Genomic DNA, 17,435 nt, shown 5'->3' with positions numbered 1-17,435 from the left:
ATTCGTTAACCACTGCGCCACGACGGGAACTCCTAAGGTAAATATTTATTAACAATCATCTAGGTTAAGAAACAAAGTAATGCTAAGCCATTTGGGAAAAGTCATTTGTAGTTGACATTAGTGTGTCCATTGAAAATTTTGAATTTTTTTTCTTTTTTTTGCTTTTTAGGGCCGCACCCATGGCGTATGGAAGTTGCCAAGCTACAGCTGCTGGCCTACGCTGAAGCCACAGCAATGCAGGATCCGAGCCTCATCTGCGCGACCTACACCACAGTTCAGGGCAACGTGGGATTCTTAACCCACTGAACAAGGTCAGAGATAGAACCGGCATCCTCATGGATCCTAGTCAAGTTCGTTAACAGCTGAGCCACAAAGGGAACTCCAGAAAAATTTGAATGTAATATGAGTATTAGTTGAGATCAAAACTCACTGACCTGGAGAAATGGAGATGAGTGAATGAAAACACAGACCATAAAAGAGCATTTATAGTGTGGTTTCATTTTGGTAAAAGAAACAACATATCTGCAGTAAGTTATTTACTGTGGTACTCTCTGTTGTGGGAATGTAAAGTTTTTATTTGTATTTTCCTTTTCTGATCTTTAAAATATACAGGTTTTGCTCCTGTAGTAACAGAAGCATTTAAAAAAACAAAACCCTGGGACTGGAACTCCCTTTGCGGCTCCACCGGTAACGAACCTGACTAGGATCCATGAGGATGTGGGTTCAGTCCCTGGCCTTGTTCAGTGAGTTAAGGATCCACCGTTGCTGTGGCTGTGGTGTAGGCTGGCAGCTGTAGCTCTGATTCTACCCCTAACCTGAGAACTTCCATATGCTGCAGGTGCGACCCTTAAAAAAAAAAAAAACCCTGAGAGGATGTCATAACTATCTGGCCTAGCATTTAATGTCCCGAATTACCCTTTAATTGGGTGCAGCAAAAAGGTAGAAATTCTGGTTTCCCTCATAGTCTGCCGTTCTCTCAAACAATTTTCCATTTTTATTGGGTCACTCATTTCCCTATCACCTGTCCTGATCTCATCACCTGCCACTTTGGTCCATTTGCTTAAAATTCTCTGCCAGATTAGGAGGCCTCTTTCCTGTCAGTCGAAACCAGAATCATGCATCATGGCTTGATGGTGCCATCCTACAGAGTTGTGAGAAATTTTACCCAAGGTGGTGCTCAGTTTTGAATACCAGTTAAGGAAATGAATCATGTAGTCCCGTCATACTGAGGAATTCTGATGCTCAGTTGAGGAATATGGCACAGTGGCCAGGAAGTCCCCTGGTGGCATGCCAGCTCCCATTCTCAGGGCCAGGCATGGAGAGGCCATCCTGTATGGGGCATGCTCCCTCTTCCAGAAGGCTGTCTGATGGTCTCAAGCAGATGGTCTGCATGATATGTTGGTGACAAGTTTGCACAAATGATGCAATAGAAACCACCCTCAAAAAAAAAAAAAATGAAAAATGTTGAAGGTTGATTGAAGGCCATGTGGGCAGCTTTGAAACCAGCATCTCCATGGAAGAGATTTATGACCTGAGTTGTGTACTTATGACGGAACTGCAAGCTGACAGGCACTTGGGTGATATTCATGAGGTTCCTATTGTTATGAGAACTACAGGTATGAAAATTTAGAGGGACTCAATCATTCATATAATTCTACCCCCTCTGTTACAGAGGGTGAAACCAGGGCCCAGAGAAAGAAAAGGGATTATTGAATAGACTGACAGTTCTGACTAGAGCGCCTTCTTCCCCATTTCCAAGCCAGTGCTTCCCCACCCCCTACATCAGTAGTTGCAAACCTGACCATTGGCCATGACTCTCAATAGGTCTTAGGGTTATTGCTATGGGTCCAAGGATTTGTATGCCCAATAAGCATTGACAGCTTCCATACGCAAAAGGAGAACTCAATCATTTGAGAGTGTGAAGCCTTTCAAAAACTGTCAAATAAATGTGCAAAAATATATACAACCATTTAATTATAAATTGAAACCCACAGGGTCATTGCCTGAGTCAGGTGATAGATCACTGCTGGTATTCAAGATGTTTTCCTGGAGCCCTCCTCAACTATAACTCATCTCTGTTGCCCCAAGCTGATGTAGAAGTAGCCTCTTACCTGACTTCCTTAATTATCATTTTCCTGCCTTTAAAAAATATTTTTTCTAACCATGGATGCATTCCATAGCAATATATTTGAACTTAGTATGCTCGAAATCATAGTGATTATATTCTTTTGTGTTTTGCTTCTTCTGCTTATTTGTGAGCTGTATCCACATTGCTGCATAAAATGATGGTTTATCCATTTTCATTATTTGTGTCAGAATATATCATTGTAAGATGACACTTCAAAGAAGTCAGTTTCATTGTTGATGGGCATTGTTTTGGGTGGTTTCAAGACTTGCCTTTTTCTTATTTGTGCCTCCTGGTCCACATGCACACACATTTCTGTAGAGAAGGTTCTTGGTGGAATTGCTGGATCACACCATGTGCATACTTTTAACCTTGCTCTAGAATGCCCAGCTCCTTTCCAAAGTGGTTTTTAACAACTTATCTCTCACCAGCAATGTTAAAAAAGGGCTCTTCGTTCTAAAAAAGGATAACCACTATTGTTCAAGGAAAGCTTTCCACCTGTTGCCACTATATGGAAAAGATTTCTGCCCATCTCAACAAGAGAGCTTGGTAATAAATACAGTAGTTTTCAAAATCATTTTTAGTTACACAAGCCCTTGTTTAGGCATAAACTTGGACTGGAAGAGTGATATATTTATACTGATTTTATGTTGTTTGGACAGAGAGAAATGGAGTTCTGGCTGGGAGAGACATGTTTGTGTGTGCGTGTGTGGTGAGTAGGTGGGGGACACAGGGCACCACCTTCTGGGCTTTAGCCCAGTGTCTGGCACATGGTGTAATAATGAGTAAGGTTGTCTGGAAATGAAACAGGCTCTCCCAAGACGTAGAGTTTGGGTCACCAGAGGTGTGGGAGCTTCCTCGTGTGAAAGAAATGCCAGTTCAGATCATCTCTGACCCTTCCCTCTCTCAGAGTTGAGATAATCTACTTCTCCCTCTTTCATTTTCGAAAATCCTATGGTAAATAACACATCATAATACCTGGGGGATAGAGACAAATAAAAAATCCTTGCGGATACAATCTATTGTCAAGATAAATTCTCCATTGATCCAAGAGCGGAAGTCTGACTTTGGAAGGAGATTGTTAGTTTCCCTATGATCTCTCTCTCTCTCTCTCTCTCTCTGTGCCCTTGTTAGCTAAGTCTCCTAAAAGCTTAGATTTCTTCTCTGGAAAATAATGTTTGACTGGGTGTTTGCTAAGATTCTCACATGCTAATGTTGGTAAACATTTTTGGCCTCTCTGCTTTACCAGTCTAGTAACATTTAACAATGAAATGGGAGCCATTTGTTCACTCAGAAAAATATTAGTGGGCCTATTATGTTCCCAGAACTATTCTACTATGTGCCAGGGATCCAGCAATGAACACAGACCGCAGCTCTATGCTTGTGAAACTTACATCCTAGGAACAGATCATTTAAAAAAAATGAGAAAAATACCCAATAAAGACAGGGCTCGCAGAGATTTAAAAAGGATGTTAGGAAGAGAATGACTGTGATCAGGGAAGCTAAGATCTGAGTGATAAGCAAGGGGCAGCCATGTCCGGGTGTCCCTGGGGGTGTATCATTCAACCTCAAGTCTGATGGCCCTCATGATAAGAACAATTTCTCCTTGAAGAGCGCTTTCTCCACTGTTGTTCCATTTCATTGTTGAGAATAGTTTTCTGAGGTAGGCATTCATATTACTTTTTAGGTGGGTTAGTTATGTCCAGATAATAAAGTTAGCAAGTGGCAGAAGCAGGTCTGGAACCCAGTGTCTGTTACATGTGGCATTTCCCCCCGCTCTGCCCTGTTTGGGACCTTTCTCCTGGGCCTTGGGGAGGCTGCCAAGACAGGAAGGTGTCCCAGGTACTGATCTATCCGAACTCTACCTGCCTTAGACTCCTCAGACATCCCTGGCAAGAGAAGGCTTCCTTGCAGCATCACACAGGAACCTAGAAAATGCCTCTTACCCAAGGTGACCAGCCCAGAAGATTAAGATGTTGCCTGCCAAAACCACCACCAGTCAAGTTGCTGGGTGGAGTCCCTCCTGCTTATTTCCTTTCCCTCTGCAGTTTGAAGCTTGTGAAAACCTGTTTAAGGGGAGCCTAAGAACTTGTCTGGCCGGTGCATCCATTAGCTCAGATGTGAACAATCAGCAAGTTCAAGTACTATCCCCCGTGACACCTGCCAGGTGAGACTATCAGAGAGAGGGGGCAGGAACATCTTCATGAGAGGCGGCCTTCTTGGTGGAAAGAGTTTTGTCTGTTACCTACCAGCTGGGTGACTCTGGGGAGCCTTCCTTAAGCTCCTTGAAAAAGGAGCATTCAAACCGTAGGCTTATATCCCTCAGGAATGTCGAAGCAGAAGTCCGAAAGGAAACACGAACAGATAGAATTCTCACCCACTGTTGATATTACCTTCCTTGTAGGTTTGTGAGGATTAGAGCAGAATATGGAAAAATCCATATATGGGGTGACTGGGGCATGATAAGACGTTGTTGTTCACACAAACTCTGTGTTTTCATGAGCTTCAGCCAGGTTTGGGTAGACATGTAGCCACAGGGTGTGGGACACGCTGTCCGGAGGGACAGGCGACTTTTTCTGCCAGCCAACTGGTGTGACAAGGAGGAGTTTCCACAACCCAGACTGACAGACCTCTGGGTGGCAGAGGAGAAAGTCTGAGTAGATCAAAGGACACTGACGCTCCCAGTCTATCTGTTCTTCCTGCTTCCATAACCAGAAAGCTGCCCAGAGAGAATGGCCATAGGCAGAGGCCTCTGTCCCTGAGTTCACCCAAGGACCCCAGCTTTAAGGAAGCTGTGAGAGGTCTGCTTGCTGCTTGTGGAATGTAGGTGCAGCTTTTGTTTGTTCCTGTCCTTTTTTTTTCCCCCCTGTTGTCTTTTTTAGGGCAGCACCCATGGGGTATTCCCAGGCTAGGGGTTGAATTGGAGCCATCGCTGCCAGCTTGCACCTTAGCCACAGCCACACCGGATCTGAGCCACATCCTCAACCTATGCTTCAGCTTATGGTCATGCCGGATCCTTAGCCCACTGAGCGAGGCCAGAGTCCAAACGCCTGTGCTCATGGATACTCGTCGGGTTCTTAACCCACTGAGCCACAGCAGGAATTCCAGGAGCAGCTTTTAAGGATTCAGCAAACTCTGTTTTGGTCTAGAATCCTGAAATCCCAACCAAGGATGCATTACCTCGTCATACAGGAGGGGGTTAACTGTGACACGACAGGACGCCAATCTTATGCTGACATTTTGTCCTATGTTACTTTCCATGTTTCCAGATTCTGCACCTTTGCTCAAGGCTAGTTCTTTCACTTGGAGGGCCTGTCTCCTCCCCTCCTTTCCCAAGGACTGAAGTTCTCACAAGTCTCTCCAAGTCCACCTCAAGGAACCCTTCTCCTGGCAAGCTATTCCTAATTATCATCTTGGTAGGATACCATTAGCATTTTACATTGATAGCATTTTTCTTCCTCTGTGCTTTTCACATCACACTTAGGTTTTCCGCCCCGAATCATGTTCTTTAATCCGTCACCTCTCTGTTAGCCCCTTGAGGGTGGGAAATTTATCTCGAGCATAGCCACCTTCCCTGTGGCCTTAGGCACAGTAGGCAGTTGAATCAACCTTAAGCAACGATACCTTGAAGACTTTATGCTGCGATGCAGCAACTAAATGTTTTTAGGAGGCGTGCCTTGGTTCTAGGGCCTGACCCTGTCATTCAGCTGTTTCCTATAGCAGTCATAGAGGTAATGCTGACCAGGCCACTGGAAGTCAGTGGCTAGAGAGGAGGCACCCCAAAGCCAGGAAGGGGAAGGAAGTGAAATTCCAAAGTGGGGAATGTCATTGAGTTGAGCGACATTCTAACCTTCTGCCACAGGACAGTGAATGGCAGTCAGGCCACTGGATTCCCAAGGTCCCCTCTAGGCTCAGGCTTGATACCACACAATGGGTGTCAACAATATGAATGGAAAATAAGACTTAGTGGTTAAGTGGTTATTATTGCAGAGTGTTACTTTATATATGCTAAAAATAATTTTCTTGGGAGTTCCCATTGTGGCTCAGTGGGTTAAGAATAGAGCTAGTATCCATGAGGATGCAGGTTCAATCCCTGGCCTCACTCAGGATTACGGATCTGGCATTGCCATAAGCTGCAGCATAGGTTACAGATGCGGCTCAGAGCTGGCGTTGCTGGGGCTGCGGCGTAGGCCAGCAGCTGTAGCTCCGATTTGACGCCTAGCCTGGGAACTTCCAAATGCCTCGGGTACGGCCCTAAAAAGCAAAATAAACAAAACAAAACAAAAATTCTTGTAATTTCAAAGACTGGGAAATTAACACAGCTCACGCAAAGGTAGTTGTAAAGACACCTCCTTTCGGTCCAGAGCAGGAGCCTGGAGGCAGGTGTCCCAATCAGTGTCTCTCCTCCAGGCCAGGCCTTGGTTTGTCTCTGTTGAAGATGAGGAGTTTGGGAAGCTCAGTCTTATCCTTAACATCTTTCAACTCCTGGGGACAGACTATAAGAAGAAAAAGAAAAAGCACTTGTTCAAGAAAACTTGCCTTAGAGATTAATTCAAGTGTAAGGTAATGATAATGGTTAATGTTTCTTAATGACCCAAGGCACAGAGCAGTATCTGGGGATTGCTTATGCCTCCTTTTTTCTTTCTTTCTTTCCTTTTTTTTTTTGGTCTTCATTTGCCTTTTCTAGGGCTGCTCCTGTGGTACATGGAGGTTCCCAGGCTAGGGTCCAATCAGAGCCGTAGCTGCCGGCCTACGCCAGAGTCACAGCAACAAGAGTTCCCAGCTGTGTCTGCGATCTACAACACACTCACGGCAATGCCGGATCCTTAACCCACGGAGCAAGGCCAGGGATCAAGCCCACAACCTAATGGTTCCTAGTCAGATTTGTTAACCACTGAGCCACGACGGGAACTCTTCTTTCTTTTTTCTTCCTTCCTTCCTTCCTTCTTTCCTTCCTTCCTTCCTTTCCTTCTTTCTTCTTTCTTTCCTTCTTCTTTCTTTCCTTCTTTCTTCTTTCTTTCTTTCTTTTTTTTTTTTTTAATCCCAGTGCATTGACTGAATTTTTAGAATGTCCAAAAGGAGAATACAGTTAGACTTCTTGGGATAGGACCAGGAATGTAGGGTTTATTAATTTTTATTTCCTCTCTCTCTCTCTCAATCCTTCCTTCCTTCTCCTTCCTTATTTTCTTTCCTTCAATACAATCACTCATTTGTAATTTATTCATTCAGTGCCTACTGCGTGCACATAATGTACTAGGTGTTGGGTAAAGAGTATCAGAGGAAACAAACTTGAATGGAACCAAAATGGACAGAACTTAAAGCCTTGCAGTGGGGGCAGAAGGGAGGAAGAGTTAGAAAAGCAATATATATATATATTAATGGCTAGTTGTGAAAATGCCAGAAAAGTAGTATAAAGGTGCCTGAGAGAGAGGGGGCTTATAATTATCTAGGAGATGGGCTAAGCCCTCTCTGAGAAGGACACATTTGAAGGAGACATAAAAGGATGAGAAGCAGCCAGCCATGGGAAGATCCTGAGGCAGGAAAGGGCTGGACGAGTTAGAAGAAATGTCCTGAAGGCTGGGGCAGCGTGAGGTAGAGGTGGAGCGGCTCAGGCAGGGGCGGGAGATGGACACAGTCCTTCTGGGCAGGTGGCTTTCTCTCCTAGTTTCCTCAGTTTCCTTGTCTGCAAAGTGAGTTGCTGTGATCGCTACTGACCTTAGCGGTCATTTGGCATTAAGTTCATATCCTTGTTTACAATCAATTTCAATATCAAAATTTTCTAGTTGTCCTCTGGGTGCTGAGGATGCAATCCCAGGCTCTAGGACCTAGAGACCTGCTTGGGTGGGGGAAACTCAAATGCCCACAGCAAGCACCTTGATCTTGGCACTCTTTGGGGCCAGATCAGTTTTTGGGGTAGAGGTTTGAGGGCAGCAGTCCTCTGCATTGTAGGATGTTTAGCAGCATCCCTAGCCTCTACCCATCAGATGTCCATATTGTCTCTCACCCAGTTGAGAGGGACCTGAAATGTCTCTGGTCATTGCCACATGTCCCCTGAGGGGACAGAATCACTGCTGGTTGACAACCCCTGACCTCCAGAGAGAGGTTGCAGCTCCAAAGAGCAACCCTCGTATGAGATGAGAAACAGAAGCTGACATAGACCACAGTGTTGGGGAAAAGACAAGGCAGGACAGAGACCATGGGAAGTAGGGAGTGTCTGCTCATTTAAAGAGGGGGCATCTCTCACTCTGGCTGATGCTTCCTTTTTTCCCCAAGGCTTCAGGTGCTCACAATTAGATAGTCCATAGTCCTTGGTTCATGACACATTCATTCTTGGTCCATGCTGATGCTGTATTCCATTAATTTAGTCATGTAATTAATTCCTTATAGTAATGTGATGAACCCCCCCAACCAAAAGCTACAATTTTGACGATTACCTACATTTAACAGTGTGGCCCCTCTTTTCTTGCCTTGCCCCAATACAAATAACCATCGTCCCATACCACATGGTCATTGTATGGTCAGGCAAATCAAGATGGCTGTTCTCTTGCTCTCTGCACATCCCCTCCTAGACCAGTGCTTGCTTCACCTACACCCTACTCACATGCCTGACGTGGCTCAAAACTTGCCCCAGGCCTCAGCTAGTGTCTGTTCTTTTTTTTTTTTTTTGGCTTTTTGCCTTTTCTTGAGCTGCTCCCACGGTATATGGAGGTTCCCAGGCTAGGGGTCTAATGGGAGCTGTAGCCACCGGCCTATGCCAGAGCCACAGCAACCAGGATCCGAGCCGCATCTGTGACCCACACCACAGCTCTGCTACCTACACCACAGCCATGGCAACGCTGGATCCTTAAACCACTGAGCAAGGCCAGGGATCAAACCCGCAACCTCATGGTTCCTAGTCGGATTCATTAACCACTGAGCCACAACGGGAACTCCAGCTAGTGTCTGTTCTTATCAAATGGGTGGTGAGGGGTGTGCCCCTCTTCTAGTTCCCACGGTAACCAATGAGCCAACCTGACGTCAATTCCCTCTATAACTGGTACCCTCCCCTGCAGCCCCCCCTTTCCCACCCCAGGATCAAAGACAGCAGCCCTGTCCTGCCCACCGACATCTGCACACAGTGGGGTGTCACTCCTGGACTTTGCTTCAGACACGTAAGATCTGATGTTTCCATTGCTGACTCCAGGTTCTTTCTTCAGTCTAGTAGCTGGGCAAGTGCAGGCTTCGAAGCCCAACTGTCATCATTCCCTTGCTTTCCTTTATATGTAGGTTTCTTTTTCTAAGTGTATCCTAAACATAGTTTTAAAATTTTAGTTGGTTTTTTTTTTTGCAGTTAAGTTCATTTCTCTTTTTTTAAATTATAGTTGATTTCCAGTGTTGTGTCAATTTCTGCTGTACAGAAATGTCATACATGTATATACATTCTTTTTCTCATACTATCTTCCATCAAGCTCTATCCCATGAGATTGGATATAGTTCTCTGTGCTGTACAGCAGGATCTCATTGCTCATCCATTCTAAATATAATAAGTTTGCATCTACCAACCTCAAGCTCCTCATCCATCCCACATCCTCCCCTTCATGCTGATGTAATCCTTTGTGCTGACTCTTTTCACTTACCGTTATGTAACTAAAAGTCATTCCTACTCTTGGGTGACGCTGGGAGCTGATTTGTCTACTGTAGCAGATCTTGTTGTGTGAACACACCACACTGCCTCATCCTTTCTCTCGCTGGATGGTGTTGAGTTAGTTCCTGGGCTACTTTGGACGTATATCTTGGTGCTCTCAGTTGATTCTTTCAGGGCAAGAAGGTGGGTACTGTACAGTAATGATTTCTGATTTATTTTAAAGAAAAGGTAGAAAATTTATGTTAAAATAACTGGAGGACCAAGCTAAGTTTTAAGAAATACTTAGGGGGCCAAAAAGACACCTGTCTGCAGCCATTCTTTTTGAACCTCCAGTTTAATATTTTTGGATGAGGTCATTCAGAATGAGAATTCCTCCCCGGGATGAAGTTAAATTAACTTAGAGGACACGTAAGAAATCATTCTTTAGCACAAAAAGAGTGGCAAACAGGAAACGACTAAGGCAGACATTTGAATAGGGTGTGTGGTTAAGCTCAGCAGTGAGGGGAACTGCATTCCTTTAGCACAATGTGTTGTAGTGCACGGAAGTTGTAGCAAAGCCTTCTCTTCACGCTCGCTCAACATTTGGAAATAAGGGAAAAGAGAATATCTTTCGGGAGGTAAACTTTTAAAAAATGAATCACTTAAACTTTCAAATATTTAATGAAGCCAGTAGAGAAATGCAAAATTGTCTTAAAGAGAGTAAGTGGCTCCCAGGCCAACAGGATTTGACTGTCATTGATTGAATATGTTTAAAGAAGGCATGTCCATCAGGGTGAGAGAATTAGTCAGAGAAGATTCAGAGCCCAGTTTAAGTACTATGCTTGCACAGGGCTCCATAAGGAGGACAATCACATCTGTGGAGGTGGTGCCGATGGGAAAAGAACAAACTCTTAATACCTGCACGTGTGTTTATCTGGTCAGGGTAAGGCAGATGCCTCTCCCTCACTCACTTGACACTGAGACTCTCTGAGAGCTGGCTAACTTGAGTCCTCTCTGTGAGAGCTGTTCTGCTGGCAGTCTCTGGGACTCGAAGGCTGAGAGCCATGCTCAGGCCTCAGTGGGCCCAGGTGGTGACATTACCTGAGGGAACTTCTTGGAGCCACTGCTCTGCTCTTGTCACCCTTTGACCCTCCCTGCATTTCCATGTGCTGCATTTCCTGTCTTCACACTTCTAGGTGCTTACCTAGGGCCAGGCCCCAAGGTCACCAACAGAGTGTAAATTCTGAAAGATCAGTCTTGACTTAGTTTTTTTTTTTTTTTTCTTTTTTCTTTTTAGGGCCGTGGCATATGGAAGTTCCCAGGCTAGGGGTCAAATTGGAGCTGCAGCTACTGGTCTACACCACAGCCACAGCAATGCAGGATCCAAGCCGCATCGGCAACCTACACCACAGCTCACGGCAATGCCAGATCCTTAACCCACTGAGTGAGGCCAGGGATCAAACCTGAAACCTCATGGTTCCTAGTCAGATTCGTTTCTGCTGCTCCATGATGGAAACTCCCAGTCTTGATTTAGTCTTATGAGCCCTCTAGGGTAGGATCTTTTCTAGACTCTGGGAACCCACTGAGTATCTATGGAGCTCTGTGTGTGGGGGTGTGTGTGAGTGTGTGTGTGAGAGAGAGAGAGAGAAGAGAGGGTATGTAGATTCTCTTGGCTGGTAATTTAGACCATTGCTTCAGAGACCACTGACTTCTTGATATAGAGGCTGTGCAAGGGAGAAGGTCTGTATATCTGGAAGTCAGACTTTAAGACCTTAGGGGTGCAAAGGACATAGATACCCAGGGACAAAGGGAGGAGGAGAACCTGTGGGTTGGAGGGAAATAAAGAAAGGGACAGTGTGCTATTCTGCAGTGCATGTAGACTGCCATGAGGGTAAGATTCTTTGGACATTTTCCCAACAGTTTTTTGGGGGGTGATTGACTCCTTTTGTGGGAAGAGAGGTTGGGTGGAATGCCGGGTGGCAGGGACAGTTCCTTGGAGCATTTTCATGGACAAGGAAGGCACTCATTATGAAGGGAGAAAATTGCTATGGGGCGATAAGAAAGAGCACTGCACTCATTTTTGCAATTTCAAACCTAAGATCTATGAATAGTCCCTGCAATACAATTCAATTCAAGTCCATACAGTTCAGCTCATTTCAACAAGCAATAACTGAACATTCCCTGTCCACAATATTCCAGCTTTTCTACTGAAAATTTGGCAATGGATTATGGGTCATGAGCTACTGTTATTGTGACTTCAGGCTGAGACCAACCAAGCTCTTAGGGTAACATTCTGGTATCATGAGGGGGTGTTCATGTGGCTTTCCTGAAATACTTCTGGTCTCCGGAATACATCTGGTCTACCAGAAGTTGTTTCTGTATTTTTTAATAGCACTGCATTCAGGAGTTCCCGTCATGGCTCAGTGGTTAACGAATCTGACTAGGAACCATGAGGTTGTGGGTTCAATCCCTGGCCTTGCTCAGTGGGTTAAGGATCTGGCGTTGCTGTGAGCTGTGGTGTAGGTCACAGACATGGCTCGGATCTGGCATTGCTCTGGCTGTGGTGTAGGCCAGCAACTATAGCTCCGATTGGACCCCTAGCCTGGGAACCTCCATATGCGTGGGAGCGGCCCTAGAAAAGGCAAAGAGACAAAAAAAAAAAAAAAAAAAAAGAAAAAGAAAAAGCACTCCATTCAGATGACAATTAATATTGTCACCTCTCTATATAACCCTTTTATTGCTCTAATCTTATTTAATCTTATCTGTTCTTGTGTGTCTTGAGTTCCCTTTAAACTAATGAGCTTCTTGAGGCTACACTGTCTCATTCCTCTCTGTGTCTAGCTCATGCCTGCTATTTGGTGGACACGTAGAAGAACATTTCTTAAATCAAACTAAAATTAAAAACAAAATGAAGAAGAGCGTTAGAGTAGAAACAGTCACCTCACATCTGCTTCCATGTGCTGCCAAGCTCTGGACTGGATGCCCATTTCTGAGTTACTTACAAACATTGTGCATTGGGAAATGTTTAATCTGCTTCAATGAAGGGAAAGATTGTGTATAGTGTGCTTGGTGAAAGACTTGTAAGTGCTCCATCCATGTTAGCGGCCATCAGTGTTTCCAAATCATTAGTTGTTAATAATAACTGTTACTATAATAACTTTAAATTCCAGTTTTCTTAGCTAGAAATTAAAGGTAATAATTCCTACTCTTTTTTGCTAATGACCATGGAGACACTTTGGAAACTCCAGAGAGCTCTCATTGCGCAGCTGGTGGAAGAATGTGTGGTAACAGGGAGATGTGTGCTTATAGAACTGGCATAACTCTAGCATACTGGGGGGGGGCTTGACTGAATGGCAAATAAGCAAGATTTTAGGAAGAATCTTTTTTAAAAAGGAGAAATTAGCTGGGTAGGGAGGGTGGGTAGAAATGGGTCTGTTCCAAAGGGTAGGAACATAGGAAAAGCACATGAGAAAAGATGGTGAGAAGGACCCAAGACTGGTCTAGAAGTTAGGATTGGGCCCCTGCCCGATAGATACGGGACCAACAAAGCATTGCTTCCGGGGTGTCGAGGGAGCAACAGGTTGGGTGTAAGACAGAAGGGTATTTGTGTCAAGATAGACATCCTACTTTATAAGGTCAGTCAAGAGCTTTTTTCTTTTCTTTTTTTCCCCCGAGCATTTTATCAAAGGCATGCCCGATGCGGACACTGCTGAAGGAAGCCATTCAGCACCTGCATGCCCTGCTCATAAGAGGAAGAAACCTAATAATTACATGTGGAAAGCAGCTTTCAGTCAAGGATCACAGAAACTCTTATGATAATATAGTTTTATCAAATGGGATAGAGAAGTAGGTGGATTTAAAGCTGCCTGTTCCAGATCCCTTGTTATCCTAACAGGCAATTCTAACAAAATAGAATTATTGACCCTAAGATCTAAATGCCAATAAACCCAGGCTAGAATTTCAGGTCTACGCTGGGAGAAATGGTAAAATAGTAGCAGCAGCAGCAGCAGTAAATGCTTACATAGCACTTACACATAGTAACTTATTTAAACTTCACAATAATTTTATCACCACCCCCATGTAATGGATGACAAACTGAGGAATAATGACCATGTTCAAGGTCATACCCAGTAAGGTCACACTTAGTTCAAAAACTGGACTTTGAACCCAATGCGTCTTGGTCCAGAGAGTGTGCTTTTAACCCAGACATGCTCCTTCTTCTCAACTGTAGCCATTATAACCAGTTTTATAAAGTATACCTATGGCTTTGTGGGATGTGGCTAAGGCCATAAACATGAGGGGTGGTTTTCCCTTCTATCCCAGGCTTTACTTGAAAGGAAAAAGTTTGCCCACATTATAGATTTATTCGACGGCAGGCTCTCACCTTGTTCATATCTGTACCTCCAGGATCTCATAGCCCCTCATGCACCTAGCAGCTGCTCAGTAAGCATGAATTGAAATAAGCCAAGTAGTCTCTATGGTTTCCCCCTTGACATAACATTCTTCTTGGTTACTAAACGAGAGAGGAGGGTGCAAATGCATAGCTCTCTCTACCCCATGCCCCCAAAGGCAGGCTGGAATTCAGCTGTTCATCCTTTGGTGGTCAAACACCTTCACCAAATTCTGACTCCAAACTCAAGGTCCATGCGGCCGCTGGCCCCAGCCAAGGGAATCATTGCTGCTGTCACCTAGCCCTTCGGTCATGTGGCTGATGGTCACATCTGTGAAGGCTGTGGATCAAGCTCAAGTTCTGAAGGCTGATGGATCTGGGCTTGAATCTTTTTTCTTTTTAGGGGGGCACCTGCGGCATATGGAAATTCCCGGGCTAGAGGTTGAATCAGAGTGGCAGCTGCCAGCCACAGTGACACCAGATCTGAGCCATGGCTATGAACTGTGCTGCAGCTTGTGGCCCTGCTGAGCAAGGCCAGGGATTGAACTCACATCCTCATAGAGTCAGTGTTGGGTTCTTAACTCTCTGAGCCACAGTGGGAACTTGAATCTTGGCAGCAGAATGTGCCAGCTGTGTGGACTTGGATAAGTCATTACATTCAGCCTTTCTGAGCTTAAGCCTTATCATTTATGAAGTGAGAGTAATAGCATCATAATCAGGAGATGCTGGAGAGACTGAAACAAAATAACATATCATATAGTATAGTGTTTGGCACAGTGTAGCCCCTAGCCACATGCTGAAATTGTAGCAACTGGCTTTCCCTGTTTGCTCACAACTTCTTGGAGGCCTGGGATCCCATCTCATGAAGGATCTTGGCCAGGGGTTCTTCTCCACTTTCTCAACCCTTCAGCCTCCTCAGCTTCTTCACTCTCTGCCCCTCTTCCCCACCAGTTACATCGCCCCAATTCCAATTTGTTCATGGTTGTTTCTTGTGCTTAACCAATGTTCGGGGTCATTTTGATTCTGCCCCAGGAGATATTTGGCTACCGGACTCAAAGCTGCCGGAAAACCCTCTGCCTTGCTGGATACGTCTTCTCCTTTGGTATCCTCCCCTTGGTGTTTTACTGGAGACCTGCTTGGCACGTGTGGGCAAATTGCATCCCGTGTTCCTTGCAAGAGGCAGACGTCGTGTTGCTGAGGACAACAGTAAGTGTGTACCTGCTGATGTACCTGGCGGCCCTTTTTCCTGGACCTCTTATTATGGGATGGTTGTGGGGAGATGAGTACAAGGCAGGTGTCAGCTGGACGGTCCAGCCTCGGGCTCCATCACAGCCCTACTTTTATTTACCAAGAATTCAATACCTTGTATTTGATGGAATTTCATGAGAAGACCTGTTTCAAAGGTTGTTCTTTTTGTTTGTTTGTTTTGACACTTTTTAAAAAAAGTTTTGTTGAAGTATATTTATGCTGTTGTGATCATTTCTGCTGAACCACAAAATGACTCAGTTGTACGTGTATGCACATCCATTCTTTTTCAGATTCTTTCCCCATGTAGACCATCACAAATTATTGGGTAACATTCCCTGTGCTATAGAACAGGTCCCCCCTGGCCAATCATTCCATCCACCACCGTGTGCAATTGTGATTTTAGTGAACCCTGGAATAAGGAATAACTGTATTAATAGCTAAAAGTAATAGGTAGTGTGAAGTAGTTAAGTCAAGCTACAGGCTACAATGTTTACACTCTTCCTTCCCCCTCCCCCCAGGCTGACATACCCATGCCTACCTCGCCTCCACCACTGGAGCATCCCTGGAGGATGTTGTCTTCCCCTGCTTCTCCAAGAGAGCTACGGTTATTGATAGGAGTGCGTTGCATCCTGCAGTTATGCTAGGGTTAAAAAAAAACTGTAGCCGTCTTGTCCTTGAGGTCATGCTTCTTTCTGCCAATACAAGGTCCTGGTATTAGCCAAGGTTCCCTTTATTGGCTCTGGCACTCATCACACTTAGGCAATGTTTGTTGTTCCTGCCGGACTGTCAGCTCCACAAAAGGAGGGGCTCTCTCTAACTTGCTATTTGCTGCATCCCTAGCTCCAGAGTGATGGGGAGTCCAGACATATGTGGTGGCTGACAGGCTGGAGTGGATATTCCTCTTGATGGAAGTCAAAGTACAGTCTCACAGTGGACCCTTTTCTGGCTGACTTTTACTGACTCTGTCTAACAATGCATCAGCCTAAATGACCCTGTATGACAACCAGATTCTTGATAAATCAAATTCTGCCAGGCTGTAAGCTTCTTTTTATACATAACACTATCTCCAGAGAAACATTCCATTTATTTCAGAGAGAAGTCATAACTGGCCAAAAAAAAAAAAAAAAAAAAGCCTCTATATTTCAATCTAACAGAGATGGGGCTAGCCCTCCATGGCACTGGGAATTGGACGAAGTTTTTCTTTGTTGACCTGCTTCACTGGGGTCAGTCTCATCCCTCATTTCTGGATCCTGGTCATTTCAACACCCACCTGCTGTAGGTCCCAGCTTAGCTGACATGTGAACCACGATACAGATGACAGCTGAGGGAGCTCCTCCCAAGGTCCACTATAATTTCACTCGAATAGTCTTCAAGTTTCTAAGAAGGTAAGATGATAGTGGGGAAAGAGCAGTCATATTGATGGAGTTGGGCTGGGAGCCCTGCTCCACTGCTGCCTCAAATCATTCTTCACAAGAATATTCATGAGAGGAGTGTCTGGCACTCAGGGAGGAAGACTTCAACATTTGATGGGGGAGGAAGTGGGGCCTGGAGTGGCCACACGATTTACCCCCACTCCTTGGTGAGTGAAAGCCTAACCAGGACTACGTCCTATATATCCTGGCTCCTGGTTCAAGGCTGTTCCCCTGCAACTGCACTTAGACCAGTGCTTCCCATACTTCAACCAGCATCAGAATCATCAAGTGGGCTTATTAACCAATTGCTGGGCCACACCCCCAGAGTTTCTAACTTGTAAGATTTGAATTAGGGCTCAAGAATTTGCATTTTTTTTTTTTTCTTTTTAGGGCCATCCCACAGCCTATGGTGGTTCCCAGGCTAGGGATTGAATAGGAGCTGCAGCTGCCAGCCTACACCGCAGCCACAGCAATATGGGATCTGAGCCGCATCTGCGACCATCACCACAGCTCACAGCAATGCTGGATCTTTAACTCACTGAGTGTGGCCACAGATTGAACCTGCATCCTTTTGGATACTTGTTGGGTTTCCACTGGGCCGCAGTGGAAACTCCAGAATTTACGTTTTTTTTTTTTTTTTTTTGGTCTTTTTTGGCA

The 17,435-nt window shown here is 44.9% G+C and overlaps 1 protein-coding gene across 1 annotated transcript in view; it reads left to right on the top strand.

Annotated features, from left to right (window-relative positions):
* The window catches only part of ATP13A4 (ATPase 13A4), a 153,130-nt gene that overhangs the window by 28,114 nt on the left and 107,581 nt on the right, over nucleotides 1-17,435 (top strand). Inside the window, 1 exon segment of the mRNA XM_021070062.1 lies at nucleotides 15,151-15,324. Within this exon segment, the coding sequence (XP_020925721.1) occupies nucleotides 15,151-15,324 (174 nt within the window).

This window comes from Sus scrofa, chromosome 13 (assembly GCF_000003025.6).
Source record: "Sus scrofa isolate TJ Tabasco breed Duroc chromosome 13, Sscrofa11.1, whole genome shotgun sequence".
Lineage (NCBI taxonomy): Eukaryota > Metazoa > Chordata > Mammalia > Artiodactyla > Suidae > Sus > Sus scrofa.
Note: the sequence above shows the minus strand (reverse complement) of the source record. Positions and strands in the feature narration are given on the sequence as shown.